The sequence below is a fragment of the Gastrolobium bilobum genome, unplaced genomic scaffold (assembly GCF_033153095.1).
Source record: "Gastrolobium bilobum isolate Gb01-03AN ecotype WA unplaced genomic scaffold, APGP_CSIRO_Gbil_v1 utg12606, whole genome shotgun sequence".
NCBI lineage: Eukaryota > Viridiplantae > Streptophyta > Magnoliopsida > Fabales > Fabaceae > Gastrolobium > Gastrolobium bilobum.
The window spans coordinates 27,552-45,779 of record NW_026897032.1 but is presented as its reverse complement, the minus strand read 5'-3'; the positions used below and the strand labels follow the sequence as shown (position 1 = coordinate 45,779).

The 18,228-nt window shown below is 35.9% G+C and overlaps 1 protein-coding gene across 2 annotated transcripts; it reads right to left on the bottom strand.

Annotated features, from left to right (window-relative positions):
- Nucleotides 1-1,106: 1,106 nt before the first annotated feature.
- On the bottom strand, nucleotides 1,107-15,039 carry LOC133303545 (protein TRANSPARENT TESTA 9-like). Of its 2 annotated transcripts, none has more exons than XM_061503463.1 (20): nucleotides 14,875-15,039; nucleotides 14,652-14,703; nucleotides 14,493-14,569; nucleotides 14,267-14,400; nucleotides 13,970-14,066; nucleotides 13,666-13,723; nucleotides 13,158-13,317; nucleotides 12,936-13,056; nucleotides 12,647-12,836; nucleotides 11,751-12,085; nucleotides 10,933-11,021; nucleotides 10,781-10,836; nucleotides 9,946-10,014; nucleotides 9,658-9,798; nucleotides 8,543-8,648; nucleotides 8,132-8,206; nucleotides 4,601-4,650; nucleotides 2,770-2,926; nucleotides 2,513-2,679; nucleotides 1,107-1,697 (listed from the first exon to the last, which is right to left on the bottom strand). In XM_061503463.1, the coding sequence occupies exons 1-20, from the start codon at nucleotides 14,925-14,927 to the stop codon at nucleotides 1,431-1,433; spliced, it is 2,454 nt and encodes an 817-aa protein (XP_061359447.1). In that variant the 5' UTR covers nucleotides 14,928-15,039; the 3' UTR covers nucleotides 1,107-1,430. The 2 variants fall into 2 exon arrangements, with proteins under 2 accessions (XP_061359447.1, XP_061359448.1); XM_061503464.1 differs by having other exon boundaries at nucleotides 13,158-13,266.
- Nucleotides 15,040-18,228: the final 3,189 nt, after the last annotated feature.

The following is an 18,228-nucleotide window of genomic DNA, read 5'->3' as shown; positions in this document are numbered from 1 at the left end:
GAACACATAACTTAATACAAACTACCTAAACCCCTCACTATTATCCTAGTGTCTTAAAAACCTCGCATTAAACGTTGTCAAAGGCCATTTTATAATCATGTCATCCTTTACTATATAATAATGTACGCGAGACATTTTAATACAAAAATAAGACAAAAATCTCGATGCATAGTGCAGAGACATATTTATACTAAAACTCCGGTATTTACTTGGAAATGCATTTCATCTGTGTTTAAGAAAATGGCACTTTTTACTGACAGCAGTTGTTTATTGGAACAGACTCCATACAATTGAGTGGTAATAATAATTAGCAGAAGCCATGTTCAGAACTTCCTTCCTAAAAGACTATATCTGTTTTGGCTAAGTAAAAGGTAAAAAAGGGAAAAGGGCAAGTAAAAAACGAAAAAAAAAAAAGTTTGATAGTGAAAATAAATGCATTTTACTTTCGCCCTTCTAAAATATTTGTTATACCAAGCAAGAATAAAGTGATTTCATTTTGAAATTTTCATCTTCCCATTTTCCGACAACTCAACCAAGTAAACATTCGAATTATTTTTTTTTTTTTTTTATAACAACATTCGAATTATTTCACATCTCCATAGAGGAACAATAATGCCCGCTAGCGTAAAATTTTGAAATTCTACTAATACACTATCTTACAAACGTCAAATCTGACAAATTACCCCAACTGCAAACTCACCAGAGGTTCATTTTCACCTAGTCTTTAATGATATTTGCGCACCACCAAAGTGTAAATTTTAGCCTCTATATGGTATTAGTAACTTATGTTTCATGCGGTAGTAGTTTAATTTGTATTGAAAATATTTTCATCAAGTGCAGCATAATTTCCTAACAACCATCGGGGATGTTTACTGTTTTTCCCCCTTTTTTTCAGTGCATGCAAACTACTTTGAAAAAAAAATTCTTCAGTATGTACACGTCTCAGTGAAGTTATTTCCTTATTTCTTGATCTGGTCTCTGCGTTTCTAACGGTTACTTGAAGATCAAACATAACAAACCGACAATCATAGTGAGATGACAGAATCAAAACCTATGCTAACATTAAACTGGTAAAGTAAGCAGAAAACGTGAACAAATAGCTGCCAATAATCCATAAGGAATTAAAATAACAAGAAGAATTAAGGAATTACAGACACTATGAATTCAAGTATCGCAGATGATCACAACTCTACATGAGATCATATTACATGCAGCATGCTTCACAAATTCACTTGTTGGCAGTAATAGTACTATAAAATAGTCTACACTACTAGTATGCAATATAACCTTATCCCACTTATACAACCAAAATAAAATAAAAGTACAAAAAGAAACAAGCCAAGTAAAATAAAGAAAAAGGAGTCAATAATTCAAAAGGGGACAAAGCTTAAACTCACCTACAATCATTTATCATCACAACATTAACTACCTCAGCTTTCGGCTAATCCAAGATCATACTGAAGTAATGGAGCAAGCATGTACTCCACGGCCGATCTCTGCTTATTAATTTCATTCTGAATCGCTAATTGAGCTTCCTCACAAGCTTTTGCATTTGGGAAACCAAGGGTCCATCTCCCATCTGCCAAATGATCAGGCATGCTCAGGTGGTTTCCTCTGGCTTTAATTGTACAAAACTTTGGATCAAACTCTCTTATTCGAAGATGCAACCACGAGGGGTGGTCCTCATCTATCTTAGGCTGTATCAAGCAGGTGAAAGGGGTAAATGACACACATTGAAGAAATCAAAACATGATGACTCATCAAAATATATTATACTACTCCACCCCCCACCCCCAAAAAAAAAAAATGTAAAAGATTAATTGTTATAATTTGATTGTTTTTCTGCTACTTGATATTTGATTTCTTTGTAAAAAAAAAAGAAAAGGAATTAATGTTTCTCTTGTAACAGGAAATAAAATTTTATCCTGCAACTCTAAAACGACGTCGTTTTGGGGTTTAGTAAAAAAAAAAAGGATATTTTGGTAAAATTCACGATGCAAGAGGAAAGTAAACTTTTTTTAAAAAACCCTACATTTTTTTTCCTAGATCCCAAAACAACGTCGTTTTGAGATTGTTATCTCCTGTCGCAGGAGAAACATTTTTCCCATATATATATATATATATATATATATATATATATATATATATATATATATCTCTGCAACAATCACAGTAACACATGCATGGCAGAAGAGTACAAAGCATTCCATCCACGAGACTATTAGGTAACACTCGAGGATAAGAGAATCACATTAACACATGCATGGCAGAAGAGTACAAAGCATTTCATCCACGAGACTATCAGGTAACACATGAGGATAGGAGAGAGCAATTTTGAAAAACAACTGAAAAAAAAAAAAAAAAAAGCAGTTTTGAAATGAAAACCAAGCAATAAAGAATAAACCACACTAGGTATCTACATGTTATTGTTTTTAAAATAAACAGACCAACATCATAAAATCCTATAAAAGCTAAGCTCTGACAAGCAAGAATTTAAGGCAATTTGACTTACACATAACCCTGCCAATGGAGCAATGGCAATCACAACTCCATGACGACTGCGGAATGGGTGTTTCTCTGTAAGAAGCAATTTTCCATTCATTCCACTTGCCACCGGTATTACATATATATCCCTAATTTCTGAATTTGAAAATGAAATTCCGCAAGGTATTCCAGATTCTGCAAGAGTTACATGGGGATACAAAAAATTAAAAGGAAAAAGAAAATCATGCCAGAGGCACAACCAAATTCAAACATAATGATGCCTACCCAAAGAAACATTGGACCCAAAGCTAGCAGATGAAACATCTGAAGCACGGATTGCTCCAGAATCATTCGTAGAACTGGCAATCATGTTCAAGAATGGCTTCTCAACCAATACACCATTTACAATAAATGTCTTCAGCTGGAAGTGGAGAATAAAAGCCTGAATAAAAAACTGATATCAGAAGTATGCTTCAGGAATTTTAAGGGAGAAGCAATACAATGCATGATACATGATATAATTAACATCAGCAATTAAAATCATGGAAAATATAATGTTGGGTTGAACAAGAAAGCTCATAAATTGTTTAAACTCCAACCAAAATGGCAACAAACTTTTGCATTAAAGATAATGATTAATAAAACAAGAAAAAATAAGAATGTAAGAGCCAGATACCAGAAATTATCTAAAAGTTCAATAGATCTTGCAGCTAAGTACAAGAAGTAAAATAGGTCAGATGAAGTTTATCAAGTCAACTTTAAAGCCACAAGGGCATAATGAAATGTGTCATTATAAAATTATAAGACTTTGCCAAACAATGCTCCAGTTTTACAATGTTGCCATATTGCACACCATTTGATAGTCAGAAGCATGAGCCCTTAATTTATTATAACAATAACCCAGACTTATCTCACTTAGTCAGGTCAGCTATAAGGTTTACGCCGAAGCCTCTATTTATCATCTTCTGAGGAAAGTTTCTGTCATCTTCTCCTCAATAAATGCCACTGTAACTTTCTCTCAATTTTCATTTATTTCTAACCTTATCTTTCTTGTAGGTCCACTCACCCACATCAATATTCTCTTCTCCAATATATTTATTTTTTACTCTTGTTGGAACTTTCGAGCTCAACATTAACTACCAATGAGCATCTTTGCTCTCATAATTGTCCAGCTAAATTTTCCTTTGACTTTGATAGGAACTTTCTGATCACAAATCACACATGAAGCATTTGACGATTTCATCCATTTATAGGTTATCGCTTGAATCCTATGTGCGATATCTCTATCACTTTGTAATGGGGACCCAAGATACCTAGAGTAGGTAACTTGTGGTATGCATATATTCCTAAATCATTGCATAACTCTGTTACGTCCTCCTCATTTAATATGAAACAGCAACATGCATAATGGAAATAATAACAAGAAGATGTAAAATAACCCATAAGACTTTGAGAGCTCCTAGTCCCTCCCAAATCACCCAATGGTGCCCAATTTCCCAATTCCAAGATGCCTAATGCGTGCCTGCCTTCCTCACTGTTATACCCCCTGTGCGTAACTACCTGCACACCTTTTACCTCTGAAACAGAATCATTCATCACACTTTTTTCCCCATTCGCCTTTGCTGACTCAGCATGCGCACGTGACACCTTATTATCAATTAATCCAATATGGGCCAACGTATTTCACCTACGATAAACCTTCATCTTGGGTGGGGTCTTATCACATGATCTCCAATTTTCACCCCCAAATCATTGCTAACACACTTCTTGTTGAACTTGAATTTTGTATACTCCATCAATTAATCCTACTTAACCAAAACCCCTTTAATTTCAACTGTCTCTCCAAAACTCATGTTTAGAATTTACTCTATTGTCTTGACTAATCAAGCAGGACTATATCTATCATTCAAAAAAAGCGTGCATTGAGCAGTGGCTTTTGGATGTACTTAGTAAATATGTTTAATACTAAAGTAAAAGATACAAGTCAACTTAAATTTTGTATCCTCATTTTCAAAATGAACACCCATCTCAGTGTACAATAGCAACCAAAAAGGGATCAAGTAACAAAATACTACAACTAATTTGAATGAAAAATTGAAAGAATAAATGGAAACACCTTCACTGTATCGACCATCCTTTGCCAAGAGAAATAGGAAGTTTTTTCACCTGTCATTGTAACAATCAGATCCAGCAATTTCAAGAATAAACCCAAAAACAAAGACAATTTGTATATAATCTCCAATTCAACAGTTATCAATTACAAGTAACACCAAACAATATGACTCTTCCTAATTACAGATCTCACAACAGATTGCAAAATAATTGAAAGTAAAGATAGGTTCAGAGGAGTTGGAGAGCCCCTGATCTCTCCCAATTTCACCCAAAGGTGCCCAAGTCCCAAATGCCAAAAAGATCCCCCACTCCTTCCACGCTGCTCTCTATTTAATTGAATTCCCTAACAAACTTTCCCTCCATGATGAGTCAGCGTAAAGGAATATTATTCTCTGCATTGCTGCTTATGAAAGACTTACTGTTGAGCCCCTAATATCAGTTATGGGTCGTAACAATACTCCCCCCCCAAAAGATTCACCTTGTCCTCAAGGTGATGGTCAGTAAACTAGTGTCCTCCCCCAGGATCCCACTGCTTGAAATATAAGGGTCAATTGATGCATGAAGCAACATAACCACCACCAGGATCCCATTGTGTGAACTGTAAAGGTCAACATATGCTTGCAGAAATATAAACTCCCCCCGGATCCCATTGTCCCTCTGCGCTAATGACATCGTTGCTTTCCCACCCTTGAAGAATATTCAACGCATTGATCTCATGGTTGAAACCAGAATACAAATAAACCAGAATACAAACAACTCTTGCAGAAATCATGAAGCAGGGATGGGTTTGAATAATAGCTTGCAGTACTGGAATAGAACCCACTTTGTTATCATCACCAGAATTTTCATGACCAATGCTCTTTTTGTCCTCATCACAATCATGCAGTTCGCCATTAAGTTGATGTAATTCTTCCATAAGGCTTTGCTCCCTCTGCTTTTGACCTTCCCACCTAGCAGTTTGTCTTAAGTTGTGATTTAATTCAGCACCTCTATCTTTCAAATCAAACCAATGCAATGATAAAGCAATACATCTAATTCACCCTTCATACGTTCAAGAAGCAGACCATATTTCCTTAAAATCCAATAAATTACTTCAATATACTCTTTTGGCTTTCTGACATTTTTTCCCAACTGAAGCCTCACTATGAATCTTAGAAAGATGACAGGCCAAACTGACTTTCCTACGGACAAAGTAATGTGGACTATGATTGGGGAAAATACCCAAAAGTAACAAACAAACCATTGAATAAAGTTCTTCAGCCTTGTGGGTAATTCTCCACTTTTCAACCCAATAGCTATCGGGTAACACATTAGGATTTTCTGGAAAATAAAATTCAGATGGAAGGGTCACAGATCTAGTAATCATGCATTTTATTTGGCGATGAGACCCTTTAGCTTCATTAGCATGCCTTACCAATACCTTGGTCTGTATCTCAGGATCAAAATCCTCAAAGCTATTGATTTTCATCAATTTTCCATGGCAGCCAATTTCAACCTCCCCCAAGTCTGGAAATTTTCTAAAATTAAAGCTATAAGAATGACCATTCTCTTGACATAAAAAACCATCGAAATTGTCAGTGAAAGGATTTTTATAAAGCTTTTGAACTTTTGAAAGGTGTTTCAAATCAACTTGGAGGACATAATGCAGAGGAGAAGCAAGTAATTCGTGCATTCTAGGAATTAACTTGTGAACCCCATGCCTGTTATCATATGCAGAACCATGATGGAAGAGACGAAGACGGTTCTGCAGATCAATGTTGAAATCATTCATGAATCTCTTTGTTATGAAAACGCACCTGTGATCTGTTTCGCTTGCGCAAATCGCAAGGAAAATCCCCTTGTATGGTAGATAATTTTTCCACTGCATGTTCAAGCTTGTGGAGATGGCAGCAGCGCCCCATTTGTCATGGAATTTCCGATGTGCTCCGTTCTGTTTGTGGCAGCCGGTGCCGACCAAGATGATTAGGGTTTTCCATAGGATGAAAAAGTATACAAGACGATTAGATTGATTGGGCTGAATTATGAGTGCACATATTTGAACAACCTGGTCCGCAATGAACTCATTTGGGCTGCGCACTAAGCCTACTAAACCCAAACATTGTTATGGATTCATAGACCCAATTTTTATATAAAATAAGCACAAAGAAATTACTGTCTTCGGGTTGGGCTGTAGATTGGGCCGAAAACTTCATATTACTTTGGGTTGGGCCTAGACTTTTCTACATCCCCATTCTTAACCTAAATCCTTCCCTGTTCTTTTTATTATTTCTGTCTGTCGCCGCAAATAGCAGCGCTACATTCCCACACCAGGCTGAATCTGGCGGGTCAGGCAGTGATGGTGGGTCGACTACCACCATCGGAGGTTGGGGTATCTTCAATTCATGTATCACCTTGGCCAAGAGTTCCCCCACTTCCATGGCTTCCTCGAGCACCTCGGTCTCTTCCTTTAGCTCTTCCCTCGCCATCTCTTCTTTTTCTTTCTCCATTAATGCAAAACCAAGTGGCTGTTTTTCCTTTATTACCATGAGTTGTTCTTGATTCCTCCTTCCTTTTTGGTTTTCAAACTCTTCATCAACTGTGTTTTTCTCCATAAGAGCAAGAATCGTGTGCTTCTCTTCAGTTTCTGTCTTCTCATTTTCTTCCCTAATTTCTGGCTTCTCCAACACCAAATGTTGTGTATCAGATTCTGACTTTGGGGGCTCCAATTCCACTTCCTCTTCCAAACAGAATCCGGCAGGTATCGCTGTACGAATGCTCTAAAAAATATCCACCAATTTGCATTTGGATTGAGCCAACTCCAACATTTGTACCAATAAAAAGCACGACCCCTAAGCCATTTCACTGCCTCTATTAGCTTCTCTTCTTCAACAATTCCTTCTGCCTGGAAATATTTTTCCATATAGATGAACCATCCCCAAGCATCCTCATCTTCATAGAACTTGGGAACTTCTCTTCTCCATGGCTTTCTTTTCAATGTGGCCATGGTCCAAAGCTACCCGGATCGGATAGCTCTCATACCAATTGTAACAATCAGATCCAGCAATTTCAAGAATAAACCCAAAAACAGAGACAATTTGTATATAATTCTCCAATTCAACAGTTATCAATTACAATTAACACCAAACAGTATGACTCTTCCTACTTACAGATCTTAGAACAGATTGCAAAATAATTGAAAGTAAAGATAGGTTCAGAGGAGTTGGAGAGCCCCTGATCTCTCCCAATTTCACCCAAAGGTACCCAAGTCCCAAATGCCAAAAAGATCCCCCACTCCTTCCACGCTGCTCCCTATTTAATTGAATTCCTTAACAAACTTTCCCTCCATGATGAGTCAGCGTAAAAGAATATTATTCTCTGCATTGCTGCCTATGGAAGACTTACCGTTGAGCCCCTAATATCAGTTATGGGTCGTAACACATGGATATTTGTTTACTCTTGATGAAATCATAATTAGTCCTTGGTACCGTTTAATATTAAAAGGAAAATACCAATGCATTGAAGAAGAGGCTATTGGTTCATGCAAAGATAACAATACCACTGGTGGTTTGTTGGTGAAGAACAAGCTCCAACATAAATAATGGATCTTTATATTGGGAAGATTGCTCAAGAACTGCATGCAAAATGAGTGAGTGCATTAGAGAATAAAACAAAAACTGTCAAGATAATTTAATTTAATTAGTACAGCAACAACCAAGCTTAATCTCAACAGATGGGATTGCTACCTAGATCAAACGATGCCATTGAACCCTATCAAAAACCAAAATTGCAATGGTTTAACAAGAACCTTACCTTACTTTTTCCCCCTCTCTTTTTTTTATTACAAAAAAATGTGTGCACTTTGTTCATCCATATTAAGCATATACAAGACTTACTTTTAACTGTTCAAAAAAGTAAGCCAACACAGATGTCTTAGGTTAAATCTCAAAGTGAACAAAGTAATAAATACCTCTTTTACAGCTCGCCCATTCAGTTCTTAGAGTATCTAGAATATGATCAAACCAAATTCCATCAAGTTCTTTCAGAAAGTGTACACGAGACTGCTCATATGAAGTCTGCCGATGGAAACTAGAAACTATAAAACTTTAGAAATTTTGAGTGCATAAATGCAATTCGGTAATTGGTATTAATACACTTATAATAACATGGATAAATCAATCCTCACTTCCTATAGCACGTATACCATATCAAAAACTAGAAATGTATTCCATATTCACAACATAACCACATAACCAGATTTGATCCACACACATATTGAAAGAATCATATTTTGCCAGAGATCCAAAGCTTTTCTAACATATCTGCCCAAATAAACAGTTACCAAGTCAAGCATGTCTCAGCAGTATTTTTACCTTTATTTATTGTATTTGATTTAAAAACTAATCTTCAGTCACTAAAAGGCACTAAAAACTACATGTATCTTTATAACTTTTCCTGCATTTGAATTTTGAAGACAAAATTATAGAATAATTTATGCAATGTTGAATTGCATTCTGGAATTCAATATATCACTATTAAAGTTCACATTTTTCTCCAATGCATGCTTGGTCACCCAAAGTAAATTGCCATATATCTTCTTTGTGACATCTGTCAACTATAAACTGTACATATTCTAAAATCTATCCGTTTAATATGCTTGAGAGCAAGGATATGCTCATAGTTCTAACCTACACAACATTCACACACATGACCTTAATAATATGCAAAACTGACCACCTTTAAATCAAAAGACAAACTTGTAGGCAGAACCCATAGTCCTAGCACATTAGGAGAAGCAATCTTTTGATCTTACAGCTTACATGATTTTATAATCTGATTGTGAGATTGATGATACACTTCTTTTGCATAATAAAACTAGTACCAGCACGATAATTGAGACTTTAACAACAAATGATATTGAAATATACTGAAGTGAAACTTCCAAAATCAACACATCTTCAATGTAAAACATTAATTTCACTTAACCGTACTTTTGACAGGAAAAATACAAGTTGGTCTCCATGCGAGCAGTTATCCAGTTGTAATAGTGTGTAAAGAAATTAGCTGAAGATGTTGAATACTTACAGTGAATAGGAGGAGATTATCACCATTAAGTCCCTCTTTATGGAAGTTAAGTAGCTTTTGCAAGCACCACCCAGCATGCCATAGCATCATTGCAGAGAGGGATTCCTGGAAGGCTAAAACCTTCAGCAGGGCATTTAAAATCTGTCGAATTTAAAAGGACATGGTCATTTATTATCATTCTAAGTGTTCTTTTTGGAACCGAATTTGACAAAGTTAAAACTACACAACAAGAATAATAATGAAGGATGATTTGATCAAACAAGTCAAAAATAATGATGTTATATATACCTCAGGCATACATCTAATGAGGATACTTCCATCCACAGACTTAAAAGTGGATGTGTCATTAGTCTGCAACTGAAACAGAAAGAGAAAAAGAGAAAACAAAAGAAAAAGAAATCATATAATATAATTTATAATGTATAATGCATCTGAACCAACAGGTTTCAGTTAAATAATCAAGGGAAAATTACTTGAAATGAATTCTTGGTAAAAATATTTTTAACTGGTCAACCCTGTTCAAAGAGTTGATAACAAGTAACCCGTTATTCTTAACCACTTCAGTAGTCACATGTTCCTAAGTTGTAAATATTTTTACCAAGAATTCCTTCTTCTTTTTTAATGTTCTCAACAATAAATGCATGTAATCTGGAAACTGGTTTTAAAAGCACAATAAATTGTACAAAAGCATGTCAATCTCAAGCCTACCAACATGTAAGCAGGAAGTAACAGTAGTCATAAATTCAGAGATTTATGGAGGCAAGATCATGATTACATACACGCAGGGGTGTAAATAGGCTGGGCTAGGCTAGACTTTGGCTTAAATAGGCCAAGCCTGTGTAAAAAACATTGGGTCTGGCCTGGCCTATTAGCCTGTGTAGGCTCCAAATTACAAGTCTGACCTAACCTATATTCAAAAAATAAAAGCCTTGGCCTAGGCCTGCCATGCAATGGTAAGAGATGTTCTACACGGTTAAAAAATCCAGAATTTTTTAGCAAAAAATACTTCATTTCTGGTGTAAGTGATCCTTGACATGCAATGGTAAGAGATGTACTACAATATATGCCATTCTGAAAATTGATGATCCTGATAAATCAAATCAATGCAATAATCAATACTTACCATCGCATCCCCAGTCCCATACAGCTCAATCATTGGAGATAAGAAACAATCAAGATCTGCAAAACTTGCATGAAAAAGCAACAGACATCAAACAACTCAATCACTTGCTAAAAGATAACTGTAAGGCTAATTAATGAAGAAAATAACACTACCTTTACTTTCTGCCAAAAGAAGCAAGAGAAATATAGAAGCTAACAATAGGCTGTGATCCTCAGAGAAAACAAATGCAAGTATACCACTCCTGCAACAATAGCAGTTACATTATATGTACATTTAGATTCACAGGATCATGAACCTGCACTCACTAATACATAAATGATTTGCCTTGGTAGATGCTTCCTCCTGATGTCAGGAGCTTTAAACCCTTGTTATTAAAGAACAAGTTTTTCATGAAGATATAAGAGCGTCGAATCACCACCAAAAAATAAAATTCAAATTGAAAAAACCATACAATCTTCAACTATTTTGGGATTTAGCTTTCTCATGCATCTCTATGGCATCAAAACTCTAAACATGGGGCATATAAGAAAGGGAGGAAAATCAGAATACATTCCAAAGAGCTTAAGTACATAATCATGATATATTAACATGAAGCCAATTATCAGATTATGCAAAACTATAATCAATCAATGGACACCAAAAGCAAAGACCTAAGATAAACTACGACATCAATCAACGTGCAACGCATTTCTGAAGAACTACTTCTATCTGGAAATTCATTTATCAACAATCATTATCCTTCCTGTAACCTGATCCATTTAATCTCAAATAAGGTCTCTTCTGTTATCTCCCACAACACCCCCCCCCCCTCCCCCCGAAAAAGTCTTCTCACGGGCACACACAAAAACAAAAGGAAAGGAAAGTAAAGGATGGTCAAGAGAGAAGACAGAACAAAACTGTCATAACACCATAAAGTCTATAATGGAATTTACATATCATAAACAATGACAAAATCTGAGAAAACACCAACCTTTTGGAATGAATTTCACCACTTGAGCTACTAATATTGAAATTGGACATGAAATCTTCCCAATGAGCACCTAAATAGTTCCCATCGATGCTCTCAGCTCCATTTGGCTCAGAAGCATAACATATAATTCTTTCTACTTCATTCAAGCACTTTGAAAAAGGTTTAACATCATCATGGCCATCAGAAGCATTCCCTTTACTCAGAGCTCTCACATTTAAGTTTAAAAAATGATACAGAATAACAACTGCCACATTGTTAATCATGCTTCGTCCACCAACAACTTGAAGAAGGCGTGATAAGATATATAACGAAGTGATAGCAGATAAATCTAAGCCCTGAAGCAAAGAATATATTGTTTGAATCAGTACATCATGCGGAAAAAAATCTGAAATAAAATTTATGTATGACAAGAATAACTGAAATGCAGAAGTTTCCACCACCAAGACTTTTTCATATTCCTTTCATTTATACCAGCTTTCTGTTCAAATTTCTTATTAGCACACTATAAGTAGCACCCCAAATGTAAGCATAAGGGGGAAAATTATTTAAATATTATAGTGTAACAGTCTCTCTTTTTAATCTAAAAACTGAATTTTAAAGTAAAAGCTCCATAAAAGTAAGAAGTGGGACTTTGTGGTTAATTTGAAATGATGATTTTCTCCTCTCTTTTCAAGTAAAAGAAAAAGAAATCTCCGGGATTTTAGAAAAATAAAGGTTGAATACCAAGTGGGGAATTCCCTTTCTATCAAACTGTAGATTAAATCTTCACGATTTGGAGGACACTGCCCTATCATAATTAACAGATTTGAACACTAAAGTCAATATAGGGGTGGTACAAAACAGCGGGAAACTAAAATTGAAGGTAGACTAGTTTGCTGGAAATTTTCTCATCTCACATTATTATTGTTTGAAGCCAGTAATGAGAATAGTAAAGGAAACACAAGCCCATTCAGAAGATTTTCAGTAACCAGTCTAGTCAAACGACACTCGCCAACACTAAGAATGTCTTTAAAGTAGTACAGCTCATCCACAACTTTATCAGATTCAAGAATCAGACCATTTCTTCTTTTTTCAGTGTCCATCTCCCTGTTTCAATGTAGGGAAGTTAGCTCTTTAGAAGTTAGAATTAATCAAGCACGTATAAAGTAATAACACTTATCTGACAAAATAATCAAGTGAACTTACCTTTTATCATAGAGAAAAGCATCTAAGCGAAAGCATAGATCTCTTAATCTATGAACCAGGTCAGAGAAGTACTCTGAAACTGGAGGAGTCAATATAAATTGATAGACCATGTCATCACTAACTGTAGAACCAAAATGAAAATATTGCGAAATTCAGAAACATATTGCACTAGAGCATGCTTATAACTTAATAGTTATAAGTAATTCAAAGAGCACAGTATACCATTGTAGACATTGAGAACTAATGCACGTACAGCTGTCTGAATCATCTTTTCCTCATAATGAGCAAAGCTTAGAGCCTCAGTGTACAAGGGAAAGGCAACTACAGCATCCTGCAGTCGAATTTTTAAACAAAGAGAATCTTCAAATACTTCCGCTGAATTCTGCTGGACAAAAAAGAACCAACCTTGTTTATCCATTACAAATTAGCTGATGATGATTGTTCTCCCTCAATACATTGACAAATGGTAAAAGGCTTCCCAAACCACTTATACAAGGTAGGAAGCATGCATGTAACTTTAATCAATATCTTTCTCAACTAAAATAATGTTACATTCTTTGCTAATGACACTATTGATTTGCTGAACTAAGATCTCTACCGGTGTAAGTGAAAAAACTGCGGCCTAATAAGTGCAAAACAAAAAGATCAAGCCTTATGTCAAAAGTGGGAAGACAATGATGTTGATTTAACGGACAGCAACAAACCATTACATGTATAAGTTTTTACTTACCCCATTAACCTTCACAAGAAGGCAAAGTGTGTCTCTGTTTATTTTACCACTAATTGCCCTGAATGAAGAAATAAACCGAAAGTCAATTTTTTATTTTAGAATAAATTCTTATAACAAGAAAGAAAGAAATATGTGAAAGAAAATATCAGAATTACAAAATTTCCATCCTTCCCAATATTATTGCTCAGTAACAAAAAAGGAGTGTAAAAAGGTAGAACATATAACTGCACGTCTCCTCCAACATGCAGGGAATTTTGCAAAAAAGGTTGAGAGAGAAGGAAAGGAGAGGAGGAAGGATTACAACCTTAGAAAAGACACATAGTATGGAGTTAGGTCTCCCCCATCAAATTTGAAGGGATGTGAAATAATGCTGTTAATATAACCATTGCTGAAGCAATAGTCTGCAACATGCAAATATGAAACACCAATGTAAAGTAAGTACCAGTACTAGCCAAGGACTTAAGAAGTTAAGAATTAAGATTAACAGTGTGTTTTCTGAAATGAATATTTCATCCGGATATAAATTAAGTATGCATAAAAAGGTCAAACTCATAAGTCAATGAGCATGTCCAGAGACATCAAGAAATATTAACCATCTTACAAATTGCATGTTCACTATCCATGTTTTGAATCATTATGCTCAGATACTGAAGCAGTGGAGCCTCGATTTTTGAATTTTCACTGATCTTAAGTATGCGAACAAATTCCGCCAGTACTTGGTGTTCCATGAAACATCTAAATATTTACAATGAGTCACAATTATAAGAATTTCATCCAGAAAATCAGAACAATATCCCAAAAACGAAATTTCCACAACAAATTCATACTCAAAAATGGACGGATCTTGTCTATCACCATAAGTTACTATTTCCACAATAGACTGCAATAAATCCATCACAAATTCCTGCAAGCAATGGCATGCACATAAGCACATTCTGGTTTTTTTCTAGGAAAAGGATATGCACATAAAAATTGACTTATGTTACCCTGTTATGCTTGTGTACAACTTCAATCTGCTTCAGTTCATTAATTACATATCTGTAACCTCATCAGGGGCAAAAAGATCCATGAGCACAGTAGAAATTCAATCTCCTCACCAAATTTTACGAATAATTAAGTTACTTTGGAAAAAGAGCATCAAAATCTCACATCGAACCCTAACGAAGCAAATTCGGAGAAAACAATGATGGAAAAAACGATTGGACTTACTTGAAGTGTTGAACGGAGAAGCGATCGATGGATCGCCAGAAAGAGCGCAACATGGCGACGGTTAGGAGAGGAAAGGAATGAGAACGAAGAGAATGATGAGATCTCGTTGTGGAATGTGAAGGTTAAGGAGCGAGTTGAAGAACAGGTGTTTGTGTTTTGCATTGTAGAATGAAAACGAATGGTGCAATGCAAAGTAAAGTAAGCAAGTTTTAGTTTTAATATTTTTTATTTTTTTTTGGCTTTGGCTGTTTGGTATTAAGTTGAAGAAACTACCCAACAACCTTTCAACGTCTTCAAATGTAACCAATGGGGGCGTACAGAGCTGCGTCTTCTGAAACGCTGAAAAGACTGTGAATTCGTGTCCCATGCCCTGCCCTGGCAGGGAGTGGAAGTAGGATTCCAGTTACTTGAGATTCTTAAAAAAAATATATACATAAATTATATTAAGAATATATTTTCTGTTTTTTTTTTTTTTTTGCTTCACCAAAAATAAATAAATAAATAAAACTCATTCGTACTAAATCAAGTTTTCAAATTATTGGGATTATTTTTTTTTGGTTTCAACTTCTTTTATTTGGATTTTTTTTTTTTGGGTAAGCTGGGGAAATATCACCACAGCACAAATTACATACTAGAAATACGACGAGTTCTACAAACAGAAGCTAAATCTGCATCATACAGCAGATCAATTCCAAGGGGAGGGGAATTAAAAATACAAAAATCATCAGAATTAACATTCACTAAGGGTAAATTTGTCACCAATCTGCACAAAAGTTGCCTTTTCTATAGGTGTGAACCAGATGAACTCTCCAATCCTTTTGTATCCATGTCCGTATTTGAGAAATCAGATGATTCTCGCGGACTGCATCACCATTACTAGTGAGCAAAGCAATAGCTGATTTAGAGTCACTCTCTACTATAATATGTCTCCATCCATATTCCCAAGCTAGCTTCAATCCCTTTAAAATATCCCAAAATTCTGCAATAAGAGCATCACGTCTTCCAATTCTGTAAGCAAAACCTTTTAACCATTGACCGGCTGCATTCCTAAGAACACCACCACAAGCTGCCAATCCATAATTACCCTTTGCTGCTCCATCAGTATTCATTTTTACCCAATTGATTTCTGGTGGCTTCCAACAAACCAAGATATCCGAATGAGACAATTCAGATTGAACTATACTAACCTTGTGAAAAGCATCCTGAATTTCCCCCACCTTTGTTGTCATTGTATGTGCCTTGTATTGATGGTTATGAACCTGGTTTGGGTTGTCATGGATCCTTTCATTTCTCCACTTCCAAGCAAGCCAGGAAGCAGTAGCAAAAAAAGTACACCAATGAGTGTTATCCCTAATATTGCTAACCTGTGACATGTTTAAATCTATCCAATCCCACAAATTGGCAGAAAAGAAAGAGTCATGCATGTTTCTTGGTACCAAATATGTCCATACTTCATGCATATATCTTCAATCTCTCAATAAATGAATACAAGTCTCATTATGCTCCCAACAAATTGGGCAAGAAGTTGAACCCATATTGAAGTACCTAAGAAAACTTTTTGTTGGGAGCTTATTGCGAAGCACTTTCCAAATAAAAAGTCTAATAACCTGAGGTCCCTTCTATTTCCATATTTTCCTCCAAATAGGAGCCATATCCTGCTGCTCATCAGTATTAGCAGATAATATATCATATATACCCTTGACAAAGACTTTGGGAGAACCTTTTAGATTCCAATGCATGTGGTCTATCCCATCATGAGGATCCGGAGGGAGAGTTCTACGGATATTGAGCAGAATATCATTTGGGAGCCACCTTGAAAGTTTGTTTATGTCCCAATATCCATGGTTGTCAATATAATCTGTTAATTTCATACCCACTTCATCCCAAGGAATCGGATTTAAAGCTTTATCCATCAGCCTACCAGTACTTTGAACCCAATTATCTTTCCAGAAATGAATGTTATTTCCATCACCAATTTCCTAAAACAAATGCTTCTCTAATTTATTCCACACCAAGCAAATAAATTTCCACAGCCTTGAGTCACTATTTCTGCTTTTAAAAATGTCTGACCCCATTCTCTGCCCTCCATATTAGGCATACAAAAACTGAACCCAAAGATCATCAGATTGGCTGAAAACAGCCCAGGCAATTTTTCCCACAAAGGCCTCTTTCATTAAATTAAGCTTTTTCAAACCCAACCCCCCAGTATCCTTTTGATTTGTAAGGGTTTCCCAACCAATAAGATGCATTTTCTTTTTCTCCTCCCTATCCCCCCAAATAAATCGTCTCTGAATTTTCTCCATGTAACACCCTGTATATATCCGGTAATGTTATCATACTATCGTATTAAGCTGTGCTTAATTAAAAATACGGAATATCTTTTTCTTTTCAATTATGAAGTCATTATCATTACCAACTTGCTTATTAATCAATTAATAAAACATCGCCTGCATGCAATTGCAATAAAATAGCTAACTGAAATACCTCATTAATTAAAATAACATAAGTATGCCTCTAGTCACGGAGCTACAACACGTAGACCGGACCAACTAGCAGTTTATACAACTCAGACTAAAGGTACTAACAACATAGTGGCATGGACAACTCACATGCTCACCCAAATAAGGCAACAAAGCCCAATAGAAAGTCTCAACCCAAATCATAAAGAGCAGAAAACATAAACAGCATCCAATCCAGTCATGTCAGCAATACAGCATAAATATCATAATCAGCTAAGCTCTGGCCTCCTGCCGCCAGAGGCATCAGTCACCATACTACCTGAACCTGAAATAAACATTCCCCAAACGTGGGGTGAGATCTCTGAACAAGAAATCTCAGTAAGGCAAGGGGTCCTCAAGGATCTTCCACCCCAAGCTCACTTACATGTGCAATATAAGTTTAAAAGCAGTTCATCATCATCAGTTCTAAAATAGTGCAATGTAGCAGATAATCATGTCATGTGTGTTAATTCTATTCTACTGGCCAGAGAAATGCAGGATTTATATACGTCTAATACCCACATATAGTGCAAGACGCCACTTGCATCCACCCCGGATCACCGTCTTGTATGACGCCACATACTCAGGCTTACCGTCAAGATGGAACAACACATGCATATTAAAAGTCATTACACATAAAGCTCAACAGCATTTCAAATATCCAAAGCATGTAACACAGCATGCATATAACCATACCCCCATGGAACATGGTGGAACCACAACATGACTAAACCGATGACACGAAAGCTTACCTTGCAAGCTAACACCCAAAGCCAAGAGTCCACAGCTCAAAGTCCAAACACAGCAGATTCACAATCTGTTATGAACCAACAATACATCAACAATCATACTCTAC